This window comes from Notamacropus eugenii, chromosome 7, assembly GCF_028372415.1.
Source record: "Notamacropus eugenii isolate mMacEug1 chromosome 7, mMacEug1.pri_v2, whole genome shotgun sequence".
NCBI lineage: Eukaryota > Metazoa > Chordata > Mammalia > Diprotodontia > Macropodidae > Notamacropus > Notamacropus eugenii.
Genome location: NC_092878.1, coordinates 76,644,571 through 76,665,890, shown reverse-complemented (window position 1 = coordinate 76,665,890; position 21,320 = coordinate 76,644,571). Strand labels below are relative to the sequence as shown.

General features: G+C 34.8%; 1 protein-coding gene across 12 annotated transcripts in view; it reads left to right on the top strand.

The window, feature by feature from the left end:
* The window catches only part of EML5 (EMAP like 5), a 211,038-nt gene that overhangs the window by 133,414 nt on the left and 56,304 nt on the right, over positions 1–21,320 (top strand). For all 12 annotated transcript variants that reach the window (XR_011970740.1, XM_072625213.1, XM_072625209.1 and 9 more), the window contains 7 exons: positions 6,765–6,917; positions 7,588–7,719; positions 9,250–9,338; positions 10,552–10,728; positions 11,754–11,955; positions 13,042–13,168; positions 15,406–15,420. Coding sequence is in view for 11 of the 12 variants with exons in the window: in XM_072625213.1 (XP_072481314.1) it covers positions 6,765–6,917; positions 7,588–7,719; positions 9,250–9,338; positions 10,552–10,728; positions 11,754–11,955; positions 13,042–13,168; positions 15,406–15,420 (895 nt within the window). In the remaining variant the exon portion in view is untranslated. The remainder of the gene's footprint in view (positions 1–6,764; positions 6,918–7,587; positions 7,720–9,249; positions 9,339–10,551; positions 10,729–11,753; positions 11,956–13,041; positions 13,169–15,405; positions 15,421–21,320) is intronic.

Genomic DNA, 21,320 nt, shown 5'->3' with positions numbered 1-21,320 from the left:
GCCATAGGACCATCTCCCTCCCCAGCCAAAGACCCTATTTATTCTGGCAATAACCCCAGTGAGGTTAACTATCTCCCCTGATACAAGAACAAGTTGACCTCTATAGAATTTCCCTTGTATGGACAGGACTATCTTTACCAGCAGAATTATCATGTACTGATTTCTATAGCTATGATATACAATTCAGAGGTCATGCTACAGAAGTCAACTCCTGAGGCTACCTTGTACAAATAGAATGGCTATGCGAATAGTGAATGGTGCCTGTGCCCAACGTACAGAAACTGTATGTCACCACCTAAGTAGCATACTTGGCATACCATTAACTGAACTTTTTCTATATAACTTTAGCATCAGCCCTGTTAGCTTGGAAGTTCCCTACAGAGCTCTGCTCACTACGTAGTGTTAAAATAAACTTTTTGCCATTTGACTGGAAGATTGCTTAAATCTTCAGATTTTTTCCAGACAACTCCTTCCAGAACCTCAGTATTTTGGGGTTCCTGAACCCCTCAAATTACATCATAGAATGACACCCAAAACTGGACATGTCTGACGTCTCAAGCCCTCTCCCAGTCAAGGCAAGCCTCCCTTCTTCCCTTCACCCTGTAGTTGGGTCATCCCATAAGTACCTAAAACTCTGAGTAAGCCTGCCACAGGCCCTTGGCAAAATTCCCTCTTGACCAGGGATGCCTTGTTGTGGGCATTCATGTGGTCATTTCCCTCTGGGACACCAGTAGAGATGTGACTACAAGTGCTTATTGGTTTCCCTGTCTCTCTAACGCATACAGGCAAAGAGATAGATAAATTCCTCCCCCTCTACCCAGAGGTCTGCTCCTAGGTTATCTTTAATAGAACTGGAAAAAGCTCAGTCTCCAAGACCTTAAAAAATAACATCTTGCCTGGCCTCAATACAATCTAGAGGACTGATTTTTGCAGGGGATTTCTGTTGTCTACCTAAAATAGCCCATTTTGAATGGAGAAGGCAAGAAGGGAACAAAGGTCAAGTTTTCTCACCTGTATGAATCTGAATTCTCTGGTTCCAGAACTGAAAAGGTTAATCACAGGGGTGAGGAACCTGCAGCCTTGAGGCCATATGTGGCCCTGTAGGTCCTCTTCACAAAATAAATCCCTTTAATAAAAAGATTTGTTCTTTTAAACTTGGGTGCAATCAAAAGGCCACATCCAAGGACCTAGAAGGTCATAGGTTCCCCACCCCTGCTCCAAGGAGATTACAGGATAAAGTGAAGAATTCAGGATTCAAAATATAGTGAGTGATATGAGAATAATTGATAGAACAACATGCTTCAGGAGGTGGGAGGGAATAGATGGAATCACAGTACTGGTAGAGAAATTAGTTTTAGTCATGAGATAGAAACACATTTTTTTGGCCATCCTAATCTCACGGTTTCTCACCCTCCTTAACAACAAGAAATTCTCATTTACTTGCCTACTGTGTACGGTGTACTTTGTTGTACTCTAAATTTAGACTTTAGATAAGAATTAGTTCCTTCTTTTAAGAAGAGTTAAGTCTGATAAGAAAGAAAGATAGCAACACAAATAACGACAATGCAAAATTTTAAATAATTGTACTATATTTATGGTATTAAGTGAAGGTCAATTGTAGTGACTTACATCTATCAACTTATTACTAAAAAGTATTTCAGGTACTATCATCTGTTGTTCTTTGCTAGGGCTATACCACTCCTGGTTTTGAGGTCATTGGGTTGTTCTCTGCAAACATCTGCTGGGCTTCAGTTTTCCAGCCTCTTCAGGACCAGCTATCCCTTGCTTTTATCATTTGCTGGGATGAAGTCCCTAGGATGTTTCTTCCTTAGAGGAGAAGCTGTAGCTTTTTTAATACATTACTGAGATCTGTAAGCCATCACACCCACTTGGGTAGTATCCAGCAATAGATAAAACAGGAATTCTTTTATAAATTTTTTTATTTTTATTTATTTTTATTTTTTAATTGTTATTTTATTTGTTTCCAGTGTTTGACAATCACTTCCATATATCTTAGATTTTTTTCCACTCCCTCCCCCTCATTCTCCTCTCCCTCACCACTCCTTCCCTGAGACAGCGTACAATCTTATATAGGTTCTACACATACATTCCTATTAAATGCATGTTGCATAGAAAAATTAAAATGAATGGGAGAAACCACAAAACAAAACATAATGTAAAAGAAAATGGTCTGTTTCTATCTGCAATCCAATTCCATAGTTCTTTCCCTGGATGTGGAAGGTGTTTTGCCTCAAGAGTCCACTGGAAATTTTTTAAGTTCATGCATTTCAAAGAAGTACTAAGTCTACCAGAAAAATTTCTGGCACTGTAGTTGTTGCTATGTATAAAGTTCTCCTGGTTCTGCTCCTTTCACTCAGCATCAGTTCATATAAGTCTTTCAGGCTTCTCTGAAGTGTTCCTGTTCATTGTTTGTCATAGCACAATAGTATTCCGTTATATTCATATACCACAATTTGTTCAGTCATTCCCCAGTTGATGGGCATCCTATAAATATTTTTGTACATGTGGGACCCTTTCCCATTTCTATGAGCTCTTTGGGGTAGAGTCCCAGAAGCAACATTGCTGGGTCAAAGAGTATGCACATTTTTGTAGCCTTTTGGGCATTGTTCCAAATTGCTCTCTAGAATGATTGGATCAGCTCACAGCTCCACCACCAATGAATTAGTGTTCCAATTCTCCCACATGTTCTCCAACATTTATCATCTTCCTGTAAAAGAGGAATTCTTAGCCTTTTTATGTTATAGATCCCAGTGACAATCTGGCAAAACCTATGAACCTCTTTTCAGAATCATGTTTTAAAATGGATAAAAAAAAATACATAGGCTTACAAAGGAAATCAGTTATATCCAAACCAAATTATCAAAATACCAAAAAAAAAATCAAACTAATGGAACCCCTGAAATCTATCCATGGAAACCTTAAAGGTCCAGGGACCCCATGTTAAGCTGTTTTAGCTACCTACATCTGATATAAATTTGAAGTTTATAATCCCAGAGGACAAAGACTTAGGAAATTTCTTGTGACTTCAGTTAAGTCCCTAATGGGAAATCCTGTGTCCTCAAAGCCTATTTGGGGAGCTCTGTTTTAAAAAAAATCTATAAGAAATGTGTAGAAACTGGGATGCTGAAATGCTTCCAGGTTTCTTTCTGGTATGCAAACAAAGTAAAAGACCAGAACAAAAGCTGGGAGGAGAAGCCAGCACCATCTCATTCTGCCCTCCTGGTCCATATTCAAGAAATAGAATGGAACATGGTCTCAGGGGTCACCTAATCTAACCTCCAGTGAAGAAACTAAGGCACAAAAATTTTAACCCTAGGTCATAAGGATGTCAGTTGGCAAAGCTGGGCTTCAAACCCAGCAGTCTTTTCATTATATGATATTGTCTCTCATTCCTGCCTCTTTTTTTTAAACTTCCAACCTGTATAGAAGTACTATCTCTCTGCTTCTCTGAAGTGTCCCCCCTTTGGCTATCAAGTTCTTTCCTTCTCCCTTTACTATTCTTCAGTTCACATTAACCTGTGCTTTGCTTCCTAGTTCCTGAATCCTTTCCCATATTTCCAGGCTATCTTCCCATACTCTGGTTTAATACAATTTGTGGGCCTACCTAGTCTTGACCTTAGGGTCAGCTGCTGTGATGATTCATTCAAAGGTAGTGACTAAAGAATTACCCCTTTGACCTACTGCCATTCCCTGCCTACTAATCCTCAGCCAGAGGTAACTTCTGTCATCTCTTTCTCTGATTCTGCCTCCAGACTGCTTAAAAACAACTGCCCCCTAAAAATTGAAAGTTTCAAAACTGAATTAATTGTAAACTTATGCTTCATAAACTGAAACGTGTCTTTAGTGTTGTTTGGCAGCTCCACGTTATGTGATAATTCTGCTGCTAAATATATTTTAAGGCAGCTCGATGGTGTAATGGGCAGAGCATGGGGCCTATGGTCAGATTCAGCTTCAGACATTGTGACCCTGGGCAAGTCATTTAATTGCTGTTTGACACAGTTTCCCCAACTATAAAATAGGGATAATAACAAGACTTACCTTTCAGGTTGTTCTGAGGAAGAAATGAGTTGTTTATAAATCATTTAGCACAATGTCTGGTAGATAGTAGGCTCAGTATAAGTGCTCATTCCTCTCCCTTCACTGTATTGATTCTTTATCTCATTGTCCATAGTGACTTAATGCGAAATCCAGCCCTATCCTATCCTCAGTTTCTCTGTTTTTTCCATTTTGTTCTTACTGCTTTCTTCTCTCTTTGTTTTTATGATACTCTATCCCCTGATTATTCCTATATCTCTGACATAATTCTCTGCAGTCTTTCCTTTATTGATTCCTGTTCTTTTTCCCCACTCCGTGTATATTCAGATTCCTCTAAGGTCTTCTTCCTCTGCTTTCTTCTTTCTCTATCTTCTCTCTTCTATCTCATCCACTTATCTTACTTTAGCTTTCATCTCTTGGTAAATGACTGACAAATCTATATAACTTGCCTTAGCAATCTTCTGCTCTTAACCAGCATTTTAATCTCCTATGAGATATTTACACATGATTGTTTTTTGAGTACCACAGACTCTTCAATAACTGAATTCTTCACCTTTTCTAAAAAAACATGCTTTTCTAATTCTTTTCCTCATTTATTTTAAACATACTACCTTTCTTCTGTTCACCAATGCTGGAAAACTTGGACATCTTTTGATTTTTCTTCTATTCCCCCACCTCCACTATTAATTAACTGCTATGTGCAGTTCTAGAATCTTTCTGATTTCCAGTCCTTTCCTTTTAGCTTATTTGAATATATCATATGGGAACTGTTTTAATTACATCCCAAATTTTCTTATCTTTATTCTTCCTTCTAACTTGGTGTTGAATTTAGTCATTGCTCTAATAAATCAATACTCTGACTATGTATACTGTTTATTCAGAAATTACTGCCATAACTAGTAGTTAGTTTCATTTTTTGAAATCATTCAGTGCTGTCTGTGTCCAGCATCTTTCAACTACTACTACTTCTTCTTCCTCTTCCTCCTTCTCCCCATCTTTGTCCTTGTCCTCCACTACCACCACTTTCCAGAAAGCAATGGTGAGCCTCATAATGTGTATGCATAGGCTGTAAGATATGAACTTCCAAGAATTGTTGTTCAAAAGAAGTGGCACGAAAGGGTGTTACCAGAGCACATATGATTAGAAAAGAAAGAGGGCCATTTGTGAAAAGAGCAGTAGATAACTGATGGACAGTTGTAGTCCATTGGTATTCATGCAACATCAAGAAAACTAGAAGAATATCTCCAAACAATTTGGGCATATTCCTAGGGAAGGCTTATGGAGAGTATGACAAGTCACATAGGATGAGATAATATGATAATCTGTGGCGTTAAAGGAAATGCTAATATCAATGACATCACAGATGCATCAAGATAATATTTGGCTCAGTTGTGTAAGATCTTTTTTACCCTAATTTAGTCACCTACTAAACCATCCCTCCCAGCCTGACAGTGCCTGGTCATATAAAATGCCTATTGGTTGAATTTGATAAACATTCTATCTATGCCTTCATTCACTTCACTGATAAAAATATTGAATAGAAAAGAGCTCTGCAGTACCCCATTATAATAACCTCCTTCTGTATCCACATGGATACACTAATCTGCATTTTGGGTCCAGTCATTCTATCAAAGTTTCTGTCAGATATCTTAAAAAGTAATCTGAATGTATATTTTCTTCACTTTTTGTATTGTCCAGTGGAATATTGTGAGAAATTCCATTAGATGCATGGGTTCTAATCATCTCATTTGAAGACCTCTACAATGTCAGGCTCTAATCTACTTTTCTAATCTGATCTCACATCATTCCCTATCAAGTATCTGTTCAAATAGGTAAAATGAACTTTTCCTTATTCTCCCAATGTATCTCGTTCTTTTTTAGATCGTTTATCATGTTCCATTCTGGGCTTCACATTTACAGAGAGCGTGGATAATGTAGAGTATGCACAGAGGCAGACAATCTATGACTTGAAATGACTAGAAACCACATCATACAAGAATCTATTGAAGGAATGAGAGTTTATGTTTTAGTAGAGATGGTATGAGAGTGGGAAAAGAGTAGTTTATCTTCAGATATTTGAAGGTCTGTTCCTCTTCACTCCTACGCCTAGGATGCCTTTCTCACATTTCCAACATTGGAAATCCTACTTATTCTTCAAAGCCTAACTTGAATGCTACCTCTTCCATGTTATATTGTCTTTAATCCTCCCAGCTAGAAATGATCCGACATTCCTTCAACCTCTCACACTTTGTTTCTACCTCTTATGTACTTTCACACTACTTTCTGTGTATTTATTTGTGAGGAGAAAGTGAGGTTGGTGACCTTGCACAGCCCTCCCTCACTCAAAACAAAGTCAAGGGCAAATCGTGTCAACATTTCTCTGATGTCATGGTCTTCTTCGAAAACGAAGGATGAACACAACAACAACAGTTTATTTGTGAATATGTCTCAGAGCCTTCTACTCTCCCATTTTAATTCATCTTTGCGTTCCCTTAAGCACAAGATGCAGTAACTATAAATTATAAACATCCAGTAAATGTTGAATTAGATTTGTTGTTTAAGGCCCAATTTAGAAGAATGAACTTTTGTATCTTCTTTGAAATTAAAAAAGGTTGTGAAGACCTATGTTTTGAAAAATTTTTAAAAACCTGTCACTTAGATTAGGAGGGAATTTCTTGAAATAACTGGTTCTCTTTCTCTTTTTTTAGGAGGAAGGTGCTGTTGTTTTTCTCCTGATGGTAAAGCTTTAGCTGTAGGTCTCAACGATGGAAGTTTCTTAATAGTGAATGCAGACACCTTAGAGGATCTTGTCTCCTTTCACCACAGAAAGGATGTTATCTCAGATATTCGCTTTTCACCTGGTAGGATTCAGGAAATATATGATTTCGTTTGACAGATACTTGAATTTGGTAGCTAAATTTGTTAAAATAATGTAAAGTTCCCATGAATAAGAATATTTTATTCTTTAAAGTTTCTCAATAGGCAACTTATTTATTGCTTTTGTAATTAGATGGATTTTATTTTATAAACTTCCATGAACTAGTGTCATATGTACATATATATATTTGTACAGATTCACATATTATTATTGAGTACATTATTATAATGAAGTATACTATTATGATTGAGCACACTGTAATGAAATAAATTCTAAAAGTAACCTAGATAAAACTTTCTCATGACAATTTCCTCTGTTTTTTCCTAAGTAAAAAGCAGTTTGGGGATTTGGGTTTTATTTTGTTTTGTTCTGTTTTTTGCTGTAGGAAAAATACACAACGTTTCTTGGCACAAAGTTATAGAAGTACAACTCTTCTTCAATGAGTTTCCTTACCAAATGTTTCTGAAATTATTCTCTGAATTTTATCTGTTGTTCCATTTTTAAGATATGATTGTATTTACGAAAGCTATCAATGACTTCCTTAAATTTTTTTAAAGTTTAGAATAAGTATAACTATCTGTAACAGCAGAAAATAAGCTATATTTCATGGTAAGAAAAACTTACAGAGCAGTATTCCTATTCATGTATTATAGGTTCTGGAAAATATCTAGCCGTGGCATCCTATGACAGCTTTGTAGATATCTATAATATAATGAGTAGTAAGCGAGTAGGAATCTGCAAAGGTGCTACCAGTTACATCACACATATTGACTGGGATTTAAGAGGTAAGAACTTAAGTAACAATCATTTCCAAAAGAAATTGTATTCAATGTATTACCATAAGAGAATTAAAACATAAATTACATTTATCTCAAAGACATTATAAACATTATTATTACTTAAAATACCTATATGTTATTTTACATATATGTTTGTACCATAGAACTATTTACAATTTTACGAAATTTATTCCCACCTTATCCAAATAACAATAGTCCCTGGAGAAATTTTTATTTATAAAGCCATTTAAATATTGTGCTGAAGTATTTTGATTTTTTACAATTATAGTACAATTTACAATGTACATTTTATTTTACAATGATAGTAAAATCATTTTTTACAAATGATAGTACATTTCATTTACAACACTTGATTTAACATAATTCAGATTTGCTAAGTAGATGATCTGTGAGAAGGAACCATTACCTAGTTTTTGAACCTTTAAAAATAAAATCCCCTAAATTCTAAAATTGGCAAGATACAGTAAAATACTAGTTTTAAGAATGTGTGAGTTTTGTGCCTTCAACTTTATTTTTTTCTAGTTGTATGATTCAGTCCTAAATGGCTATTCTCTAGTTAATAATTATAGTTTTTCTAGCTATTTGCTATCCTTTTTTGAAGGACTTGAGGTACTCTTTTTCATTCATTTTTCTACATATGTTTTTGAGTTTTATGTTGAAATTTTCTCAGAGAAATTCATAGTTTCTCTTTAGGCCTGTCTGAATTGTTCTCCAGCTTAAGAAGTTTTAGCAGCTTGCTATTACCTCTGGGATAAAATACAAACTCCTCTGTTTGACATGTAAAGTCTTGGTGGTCTAGCTTTAACCTATATCTTTCTTTACTTATTTCACACCCCTTCTTTTTACATCTTACATTAACAAGCCTGCTTAATCTTCCCCATCCATCACACTCCATTTCTCACTTCCATAACTTTGCACAAGCTCTCTGTCATGCACAAAATGTTCTGCGTCACTTTCAACCCTTGATATCTACAGCTCCCTTTACACCTCAGCTTAAATTTCACCTCAGTGCAAAAGGTCTTTCCCAATGCTTCTCCCTTCAAAATTCTTTTCCCTTCAAAATTAATTTATAAATATTTTACATTTATCTTATACAGCTCGTTCCTGATTAGTGTGGTTAATGAATCTCCTGAAGTGACTGCATTTATTTGAATTTGGACTATATATTTCCATTGGGCTGACACCAGTGACCATATTTTACATAATTTCAACTTCAGATAATGCAAATTTAAGCATATTCCAAAACATATGAGTACTTTGGAGGATGCATCATTTACACTAATCAAGACCTAGCTATGTATATGTATGTTGCTCTCCTCAAGCAGATTTAATCTCCTCAAGGGCAGACATTGCTTTCATTTTGACCTTTGTAAGTGCTTAATAAATTCTTGTTAAATTGAATTGAATTTAAAATTATCTAAATTATTTATAGACCTTTAAACTTAATTTTTTTTCATATATAAGACGTAGAAATAATGTGACAATGTATTTTATTTGTGTTTATGTTTTTTAAAGGGAAGCTTTTACAGGTCAATACTGGTGCTAAAGAACAATTATTCTTTGAAGCTCCCCGGGGGAAAAAACAGATTATTCCTAGTCTAGAGGTAGGAAAATAAATTATTGATGAGAATTTTTCTGTGTGGATGTTATTTAAAAGTCTGATGCGTATTTTCTATCCTTCCCATACAAAATACATGCGAATTTGTTTTCCATTCATTGGCAATTGTGGGATATTATTTGAAGTATTCATTCTTATTTTGGGGCAGATTTAGGTAGTTGGGTATTGAAAGAGAAGGGCAAATGTTTGAAAAATCATCCAGTTATTTTCCAAAACAGAAAACATATTTAGCTTTCCTCCCTATGATTTAACAAATTGTGAACTGCATAGAAACAGAACAAAAGAAATGAGAAGGAAGTAGAACATAGGACTTGTGGGGAAAGTTTAAACAAATTAAGCATCAAGAAAAGAAGATTTAAAAGCAACTTAATATCTCTCTTCAAATTTATGATGAGATATTTTATAGGTGATTATAAGCAACTATTCGTATTTCCAGTCATGAAAATTAAGGATAGTTTGCTTAAGTCTAGGTAGGGATTTCATTCGTTTAGTGATGTGAGGAAATTCCCATTACCAATGAACCACATGTAGTTTTAGGTTTGTAGATCTGAGAGTTTACACAGTCAACTCATGTCACAGACAAAACTTGAACTCAGGGCTTTGACTTCAAATTGGGTTCTGTTTTCACTGTGCTTGGTGAACATGGTGGCCAGAAGAAATTAGGTCATCTGTAAGGATCAACTTTATGACTGGAGTAATACTAAAAATGTAGATTTATTAGATTAGAATTATAATAATAAACCATTGTTATGATTGCTAAGAGCTTTACATGTATTATTTCATCTGATGTTCAACAACTTTGTTAAGTAAGTACTACAATTATTATTATTCACATTTTGCAGATCAGTCTTTCATTAAGTGACTTACCCCTGGTCGTAGGCTAGTAAGTTATGGATTTGAACCCATGTCTCCCCTGACGCCACGTTCTGTTCTCTTTCTACCGTACTTGGAACTCTTCAAAATAGTTACCTCATTTGACCCTCATTAATAAGAAAGGTTATTGAAATTCTCTATTAAGAGTGAGGGATGGTGTACTTAAATTTCTCAACGGCACTCCTACCATAGATCCTATGTTTTATGATGATAAATTATCTTTCAGATGATGCACTTAATTCAGTTCATAGTATGCTATGAGGAAATATTTGCAAGTTTTTCAATTGGTGTTGATGTTTAAAATCTAAAATAATTTATTTTTATAGGTAGAAAAAATTGGTTGGGCATCATGGACAAGTGTGCTTGGTTCTTGTTGTGAGGGAATTTGGCCAATAATTGGAGAAGTCACTGATGTAACTGCCTCTTGTCTCACAAGTGACAATGTGATCCTAGCTACTGGTGATGATTTTGGATTTGTGAAGTTATTTCGATATCCTGTTAAAGTATGTATTTTTTTCTTTTTCATTGATAATAGAGAACTAGCTTAGCTAATCCATTTCAGAGCATTTTAGAGAAATACATATACATACTTCACCTAATATCAGTTATACAAAATTGCATTATTAGACAAAATAGTGGCAAAATGGACAGTCCATCTGAATTATGTAATAAATTAGCTAAGTGGCCATACAGTATTACAGTAATGTAATTTTTAATAAATGAGATAATTTTAAAATAAAGTTGCTTATATTTTATGTGAAGTTGTCAGTAATATGAATGGTATAGAATAATTTTCTGATCTTGGTTCCATGTAAATTGTTCATATCTAGAAACAACATGTTATATGATTTCCTTAAATCATACATAGCAATACATTTGTTATCAAAGAAAATGTGTTACAAAAACAAATTTTGTCAGAAACATAATTACCAGAGGCTGAAATAATACGATAGACGTAGGAATGTGTGGCAAAATATGATTTCCTTCCCCACTTCATTACTCAAGCTTACTGCTTCTCGTCTTTTACTTAACATTTTGAAGATTAGGGTCATTCTCATAGGATTTATTAATTTCAAGCATCACTTTATTCCATTTATTTTATTACATCACTAATTCTTTTAAACATGTAGCCGTGGAACCATTTTATAATTATTTAAGTTTTGCAGAACTTTTCTTAGTATTATTTGTACCTAAATGGGGGGAAATTATATAGTTGCATTTTTGTTAATTTGCAAGCTTACATTTTCTTACAATATGTAAGAAGAAAACGTAACACATGGATATTCATAAAATACTTTCATAGATATCCTATACAAATAAATAAAAGCCATTGTAATAAGAGGTATACCTAACTAACTTTTACTTTGTAAATTAAAATTCCCCTGGGTGTTCTTGATCATTTTTTAAAGAATATAATAAAAATTGCTTAAACTACTAAATATTCATGATTACATTTTTTATCTTGTATTTTAAAAGTAATTATAAATATACTTTTAAAGTTAAACTTCCACTTTTTTCATATTTTTAGGGGAAATTTGGAAAGTTTAAGAAGTATGTTGCCCATAGTACACATGTCACAAATGTTCGCTGGACTTATGATGACAGCTTATTGGTCACAGTAGGAGGTCCAGATACATCTCTTATGGTTTGGACATATGAAATAGAAGGTTATCGAGAAAAAAGACCATGTGATAGTGAGGAATCTGATATAGAGTCTGAGGAAGATGGAGGTATGTAATTTTAAAATAAAGCTAATTTTTAAAAAAGTATCATTAAATTTTAGCAACATGTAAATTATTTTAAGAATTTGTTAGCTAGATTAGGAAAGATTAATTTACTTTAAATTATGAAACAATAACTTATGAAATAAAATTTTAATACTTAATAAAATAACAAAAATCATTAATGAGGGAGTGGATTTTTCTTTTTAGCATCATTCATCCTTTTTTTAAATGCTAAAATTGATTTTTCTGTAACCTGGAGTAAAAAAGTAAATATATAGCTTAGCATGTATTGATGAATTTGACAGTTCAGGTAAAAGTGGAGGGCTGTTAAATTTTAAATCAGGACAAAGTTATCTGTTACTCTCCCTAACAATAGTTTGATAAATGTGTTGATTGTTAGTGTATTTTGAGCTTTTAATATATTGCTTTCACCTAGGGTAATGAATTATTTTATATTATTTAGGAGATGTAGTCATCATATCTTTCCACCATTGTGGCATGTATAATACATGTTAAATCAAATTCTTAGTTCTCAAACCCTTTGACTTTTCATCAGGCTTTTTAAAGAATTCAAATTGTTGAAAACACAGTTTTCTAAAATAAGTTTTTATTAAGCAAATTTAGAATATAAAAAGGAAAATGTATTTTAGGTGTCCTGGACCTATAATACCAAATGTAGAAATACTCTCCACTGCTGCAGTCAGCAACTTTTCTGTGACTTAGAGAATTGCCTAGCACGCAAGAGTCTAGATGACTGATTCAAGGTCACTCAACTGGTACATTTGAATCCAGTCTTTCTGACTTCACAATGAAAGCCATCAAGCCACACAGTCTTCTAGGCATAATCATTGAAATGTTGTTTGACTTATCTTTTAGTGTAGAATTCAAAAAAGTGCTTCCTATTTAGGCAAAAATGGCTCTCAAAAGCCATCTCTCCCAGGCAGGAGATTTGATATGTTCTGGTTTTTGGTTGTTATTTTTTTTTGGGAGGGTGGTCTTTTTTTTTTTTTTCACCAAGTTTATGAAATCACAACAGCAGTCCCAGTTTTATTTCTAAGAGAATAATAATTATTCTCATATTTTTGATGACAGGATATGATAGTGATGTTACAAGGGAGAATGAGACTGCTTACACCATCAGAGCCTTATCAACGAATATCCGACCAATGTTTGGAATCAAGCCTCATTTACAGCAAAAAGAACCTACAGTAGATGAAAGGTACCTGCCAAATTTAGAATTACACATAGAAAAAAGTAAACATTTCAGAATTTGAATTTTATTTTTAATTTAATGGAAAATACTATTTTAAAATGTTAACAATGAAACTGTTAGCACTTATTTATATAATAACAAACAAGTTCTAGGCACATTTCTGCCTAGTCAATAAGTGCTTTTTTGATGGTGACTGTTTATCTTTTATAGGTCTAATTTAAAAGTACTCATGGTATTAGTACATATTAAGGTTACATAGTTAATATTAAGTTAATCCTGGTTTGTGATTATAGATAGTTGTGTATTTGTTTAGGAAATAAAAATTCAAACAGATGCCCTTTGTTTATTAGTGAAAATGTGAGCAGATGTGAGATTAGATTTCAAAAAATTCTCTTTATTCAGAGCATAATTGTCTACATGAAACCTTGCTACTACATTTGTGCCAAAGTCATCCCTTTCTGATATGGAAAAATTGGGACACTAATGCATTCTGGAGAACAATTTGGAAACTGTTCTCAAAAGATTATGAAATTGTGCATACCTTTTTACCCAGCAGTACCACTACTAGGTCTATATCCCAAAGAGATTTTTAAAAAAGTACTTACTTGTGCAAAAATATTATTAGCAGTTCTTTTTGTAGTGGTAAAGAATTGGAAATTGAAGGGATTCCGATCAGTTGGTGAATGACTGAACTAGTTGTAGTGTATGATTGTGATGGACTACCATTGTGCTATAAAAAAAATGATAAGCAGGATACTTTCAGAAAAACCTGGAAAGGCTTACATGAACTCATGCAAAGTGAAATTAGCAGAACCAGGAGAATATCGTGCACAGTAACAGCAGTATTGTATGATGATCATCTGTGAATAACTTAGCTGTTCTCAGCAATAAAACTATCCACATCCAGAAAAAAACTAATGGAGTCCAAATGCAGATCAAAGCATACTTTTTTTACTATTTTTTTCAGGTTTTTTTCTGTGTTTTCTTTTGTAACATGGCTAACATGGAACTATGTTTTGTACAATATCATTTGTATTATCTATATCAAATTGCTTGCCTTTTCTAGGAGAGTGGAGGGGAGAAATAGAGAGGGAAAGAATTTGGAACTCTAAATAAAAAAAATGTTAAAAAAATTTAAATGTAATTTGAAAATAGTGAAATAAAATTACATGGATGGGGGACAAAAAAAATCACCAATTACATGGGCGAGGGACAAAAAATATAACCCCGTCTCCCAGTCCTTAACATGTATTGTCAGAAACAGTACATGTTCTTTGGTAAGAACAGTACTTTTAGTAAGAACTAAGTTACATAAGAAGTACATTCTCAAATATTGTTGTTCTGGATTTGAATTGATTGAACAAACTGAGACTAAGAATGAAATGAGTCTATTGCCTTCATTTTAGAAAAATACTTAGTAAAGAGTTATTAGTCCTAATATAGCATTAGAAGTATGTGAATTTGCCCTTATTGAACGTCATAAAAGAGAAAAATAAAATCTAAACTCCAGGTAAATAAGAAAATCAGTGAACTTTTAAATTTTTTTCATTAGCTAATATTGAATTACATATACATACTAAAAGGGTTCTTTGATTTTTTTTTTTATCAGCTTGAGTATTGAGTGCAATCAGGAATAACCTGTAAGCCTGAGGGCCCCCTTGCCAAAACATTACCACCCAGAAAATAATCAAGTGATGAATCTTTCAAAAGTTACGTAGGCTGGCTGTCAGACGGTAGACATAAAGTTAGGGAGACTGGGTGGTCTGGTGAATGATACAGCAATAGGGCTTGAGTAAGGAAGACCTGAATTTAGATTTGACCCTGGTCACTTGATGTGACCCTGGCCAAGTCACTTAACTTCTGTTTGCCTCAGTTTCAGTGCTCTGCACAATGCATACATATAGTAGATGCTATAGAAATGTTAGCTATCATTATTTTTGCATGTGTAATTAATTAATATTTATCTTTGTGAGTTTTTATTAGTTTTTGTTTGTACTAAAGTCTAAAAGACTCACATTTTGTATCAATTTGAAGCAATTGAATTCAGGTTTTGGGGAACATTCTTTTTCAGTGACACAAAAGGAGCCAACAACATTAATATAAGTTGCTCTTTTCATCGTTTTTAGATTTCTACTTAAATATTACCTTAGTTTATTTTGTTTGCTTAATTTATGTTCATTTGAATTTCATAGTTACTCAGTTTTCTTTTTTCTTTTCTTTTTTTCTCTTTGCTCTTTCTGAAGGCAGGGAGTAGTCAGGTAAGTGTTAATATGTAAACATCTTTCACAAATTCTCCATTCTTATTTTTATAAAAATTTGTACTTTGTCTTGAAAATTACCCATCTGCTTTATGTTCTGTGCATTGTAATTTCCATTGACTTAAAAGAAATTATGACCTCATCTAAGAACATATTCAACTAAAGGGATGTAATTTTACATGGCTACTTAGAAAAAAAGACTGATATACTTGAATAAGAAGAAGAAAACTTATGGTCAGGGTTATGTTTACATATTGTGTTTATGAAGGTGATTGCCATAATTAGAATGGTTTAGTTTATAAAGAGCTTTTTTCACAAAAACATGTTTGTTAAACTTATTTGACAAAATGCTTAATTTTCGTGTATTAGAGGATCTCAAACATCAAACTAAATTCACTAAATTTATGTGTCAGTGAAAGATTATTCATTTCAGTAAAACTGTTCTTATCATACCAGGTAGCTTTTTTTAATCCCTAGTCAATGCAGCAGAGATTCATTTTGGACTTCATTTCATTTTATTCCAGAAGAAAGAACTAGGGTTTGAAAGAAAAGATTTTTCTTCACTCGAAGGAAGAACATTTTAACAAAGATGACCAACAATGAAATAAGATGCCACTATACTACTACTAATAATAATACTACTGCTACCGCTACTACTATTGCTACTACCCCTACTACTGTTATCACCGCCACCACCAACAATAATAACTAGCATTTATATAGCATCTTAATGTTTACAAAGAACTTTATATTTATTAACTTTTGATTCTCACAACAACACTGTAACAGTAAGCACCCCGACATACACAGGGGTACCTGCTATCACAGGTTCTTAGATCTGCATTCATAAAAGGAAAGGCAACTTTTGAGGAGTTAACAATCACTTTAATCAAGCACATGTATCATTCATTTAACCAAGCACTTATATCATTCACCTAATTCAGGGGAGTCAGCGCCCTGAACTTCAAAGAAAATACAGAGAAATCAAAGAGCAACAGACATGGCTTCCTCTGCCTAACCATCAACAGACAGGTCTGCGTCTGACCATAGTTACCAGAGAGAGAAGCACTGACATCTGTGTTTTCCAAGCTGAGGGTGGGGTGGTAGCTCCTTAGCAGTTTCCCAAAGTCTGGTCTGGCCAAACAAACACTTCCAATGAGTAAGCCCCAAAGTAAAACCTCAACTCAGAGTATTTGTACCTTTTTTTTAGAGCCAGAGGGAATCACAGCCCTTGAAAACCAGTGCCTCATTAACAGAAGACTTGGGCCTTCCCACAGATCTTCCCTAATCAAACTCCCCTTAATGGACAGGCCCATTAATGAATGGGAAGATCTTTAATCACATTAAAAATACAAATACATATACTGTTCTAGTTAAAGAAACTCTTGTTTCTGTACTTTACTTAAAGACTTTTAATTGATAAAGGCAAGATTCAATCAGAGGCACTTGATTATACTAAAACAAAAACAGCAAAAGATCCTATTTTGTTTACCATCACACACTGGGAGGTAGATCTTATTATTATCCTTATATACAAAAACTGAGGTTAAGAAAAATCAGATAACTTGCCCAGAGACACATAGTTATGTATCTAAGGTAGGATTTGAACTCCAGTCTTCTTGACTGTTAGTTCAGCACTGTCCTAAAAGGTTCAAAACCTTCCAAAAATATGACTCCAGCCTACATTTCTAGCTTTATTTCACAGTTTTCCTTCATAAACTCTGTGTTCTAACCAAATTTGATTATGTATTTCCTGATTTTGTTGTGCCTTCTTTTGTCTCTGCATTTCCTATACAAACATACATACCTCAGCCTCCCATTATCCTTCACCATTGTCTAGAAAAGTTTCCCATTACATCTCCATGTGTTAAAATTCTTCTCTTCTTTTAATCCTCAGCTCAGATCTTGATAAATATAAATCCTTCCTTGATTTATCTAGGTAGAATTGATCTTTTCCTTTCCTCATCTCTTATTCCTCTTTTTGATTGATAGGTATTATGCACATTCTAACTTAAATTGCAGTCAGTAATTTCTGTGCATTTCTTATCCCCTACTGGAAGGATTGTATTACCCAGTAGGCAGAGTATGCAGTCTGTCTAGGGCCTACAGAGTTGTTCTGATCATTTTTTTTAAAAATTATGTATTAAGAGAACTTTAACAGTCATAAAGAATTGAAATGTAAGGGACATCTCCTTAACAGTTTGAGCTACAGTTTAGTGAGTGTTTGGGACTTTGAGAGGTCGTCTTCTTCTAAATAAGGTGGATATGGCAAGTGATGCCTCATTAAGGGGAGTTCTTTGATCACTTCAGTTAAGTGCAAAGAGATAAACCTTTGGGGTTGGAATTGCATTTTTCTGTGAGAGGATGTTAACACCTTGGTACCTCCTGGGTAATATGCTTGATCTGGTGGGAACAGATTGATTAGCTGGCACTCCTGTGGAATAGACTATTGTGATGAGAGGACCCACCCTTTGAGATTGAAGGTCATTTGCAGAGTGAAATCTTTTGCTCATTTAACTTTCTGTATGAGATGCTGAGCATGCAGTAAAGCTTAGAGCAGATGTTGTTCTCGATCCCATTCCTGAAGATCCACTAATGGTAGCCTTAGAGCATAAGCTTCATTTATTCACATCTCTTGTTCATATGCATGCATGCATGCATATGCATACATGCACACGCACACACACACACACACACACACACACACACACACACACACACTCTCATAGCCCAAGAGTAGAGGACTCTAATTTTTAGCCTTGAAAGAACAATGGCATAATTTCTCAACCTCATAGGAACTATGGACAATAATCTCAGTGGCCTTAAGTGATCCATGAACTTTAGTTTCTTGGATAGAAGAATCAGCAAGACAACTCAGAGAGAGGGACAGGAGGTGGTGTGTGCCAGGCTGGTCAAACCACTGTCAGCACCACCTCTCTGATCATGGAGAAAGGCTCTGATCCGAAGAGCCTTGGAAATAACTACAATCTCTGATTAAACCCTGACTCCTGCAGTCATCATTGAAGAGAACAGTAACTGTGGGAAAGGAGCCCACATTTTTCTCTACCACCACCACAAAAAAACTACTAACCAACTATCACAGATTCACAGGCAAGATCACAAGCCCTAGGGGTGGCAGCATTCCTCCCCTCAAACTGCCAGTCCTGCTTCAAGTCCAGAAGGCTTATAGCAATCCAAAATAATACTGGTTTAAGGTATGAGCTTGTGTATAAACTGTTACAGAGGAAGATGGAAGAAGATTATGAGCAAAATCAGCACAGCAAGAAACATAGTGAGAGACCCAGCTAAGCACAGTTTTCCCAGTAGCATTTAAGGCTGGAAATAAAAGGAAGAAAGCAAACAGATGAAAACTAGAAATGATTTTCTGACTCCCACATTGCAAGGGTAGGGGTCTCTTCCTCCCAGAGGAGAAAATTAATGCTTCTTCTATCCTATAAATAATAATGAAGATAAATTTTTCTACTTTATACAATCATTAACAGATATTTGGCTATGCAGTTGAATTTTTAAAAACCCTATAGAATTTGCTTTTCAGTACATATTTCTTCAAAAGGAAGAAAATGGTCTATATTGCCTTTGGAGAATTGTGTAGTTCTTTCAAGCTTCTCCCTGAAATAAGATCGCATCTTTTTAGTTTCGAAAGAAGTGAAGTTGAACATCACCCAAAGAAGAGTAGAGAGAAACATTCTCGGTATGAGTAGGCAAAACATTTTACAAAGAATTTGTTCAGGAGAGTGGTGAAAAGAATGTCATCAGAGAAATGTGCAGTCATATCAAAAGAGAGATAATCAGTGGACAAACCATGTTCCATTGATCTCCATTCATTCTCAGGAGATCTAGAAGGAGGGGAATCCTGGGAAGATAGGTGAGCAAAATGTTTCCTAGGGGGTTGTTTTTTCTCCCCCTCTCTTCCCTTCTACCACCCAAATAAGACAACCTTAGAATTCAGTAAGCTCAATGAAAACAAGAAGAGGAAAAGTGAAAGAACCTCTAAGAAGCTAATTTTTCTTTGCAGGGCTGAAGGGCCTTTCAAGATCAAATCAACATTCTCTTACACCCGGCACTCACTCTTACTTCCTGCTTCTTTTTCCTCTGCCCTGCCTCACTGTACTTTCCCTCCATTCCTATCTTCCTCATCCTCAGAACTGAACCTTCAAAACTGAACCTTCAGGCAGAACATAAGATGGAACGTATCAGCAATAATGTAAATTTCTGAATTCAGATTCAGTTGCTCAAATATGCCTGGAGAGTAGTTCATTCACAGTGGAGGTATGGTTGGGGTTAAGTTCACCACAGGCCGGCCTAAAACAAGCCAACAGTATTATGCTGCTAATGCAGATAGTACAATATATATAATTAAATCTTCTCAGTAGAAGAATTTAGTCTTGCATTCTGTGCTTATCTAAGCGTATTGATGCATTTAAATAGATTTGGGTGCCGTATTATAAAGGGCACATTGACAAACTAAAATACATCCCGTGGAGGATCCAAAGTGAGTCATTTTTTTAGAAATTGTGCCATATATAGCCATGATTCTTTTCATGAAACATTAAAAAACTGTCACGTTTCTCAACAACAGTTAAGGTGCATGTCTAATTTCATGGGGGAAAAACCACCCAACAAAGATCCACGTCCTGAAATAGAATTGATTTGGAAACCCAATTCATCAGATTAGGCAGTTTTCCCTAATTAGCCTGGTACCTACATAAATGAGAAATGGAACTGTTTTATGAAATTGATAAGATCACATCATTATTGGATCATAGATTTAGACCCAGAAGGGAAACATTCCAGACAAGACAAACCTCTTCATTTTAAAGATGAGGAAATTAGGGCCAATGAGAGGAAGTGACTTATTCAAGGTCACTCAGGGAAGAAATAATAAATTAAAATCCAAGTCCATTGACTCTGATTTGAACACTAATTCTGCACATAAATTACAACAGTGTGTGCTTTTACTGGTGTTTCCCAAATTCATTATTTTTCTGAATGACTTGATCTCTTCCTTCCTGAATCAGTGACTAAAGAAAAAAAACTATAGTTAAACTAGTGTTTCAGAACTTTCTGTCAGATGAGCCTCCGTTTCCTACAAGTTCTAGAACTTCTTTTTCTGGATAGCCTTGTAGTTATTTGTTTACATTCAGGTATCATACTAAGCACTGGGGAGACAAAAATAAAAAACAAGAAAAGTCCCTGTCTTCGAAGAACTTACATTCAAATTGGGAAAGATTACACATACGGAAGTGATATTGAGGGAAGAGATATTGGTCTGAGAAGTCACACTGAAAATGAGTGGAGTGATATGGCAGGTTTTCATTCTTTCAGTAAACATTTATTAAGTGCCTATTATATGCCAGGCACAGTGCTAGGCACTGGGAATGAAAAAAGAGGCAATCTTTGCCCTCAAAGATCTTATAGTCTTAATAGGGAAGAGTACATACAAACAAATATATGCAAAGCAAGCTAAGTGATAACTAGGAAATAATTAAAAGAGGGAAAAGCACTAGAATTAGAGGGGTTAGGGAAAGCATTACACGGGAGGTAAGATTTTAGTTGGCACTTAAAGGAAGTGAGGGAGGTCAGTAGTTGGAGCAAAAGAGGGAGTACATTCCAGGTATAGAGGACAAGCAGAGAAAATGCCCAGAACTGAGAAATAGAGTGTCTTGTTCCTGGTAGAGCCAGGTTAGTGTCACTGAATGGAAGAGCACATATAGAGAAATAAGGTGTTAGGAGACTGGAAAGGTAGGAAGGTGTCAAGTTTTGGAAGGCTTTGAAAGCCAAATATCATTTTGCATTTGCTCCTGGAAGCAATTGGAAGCCACTGAAGTTATATTGAATGAGAGGAGGGGTGTGTGTGGCATGATCAGACCTGCTTTTTA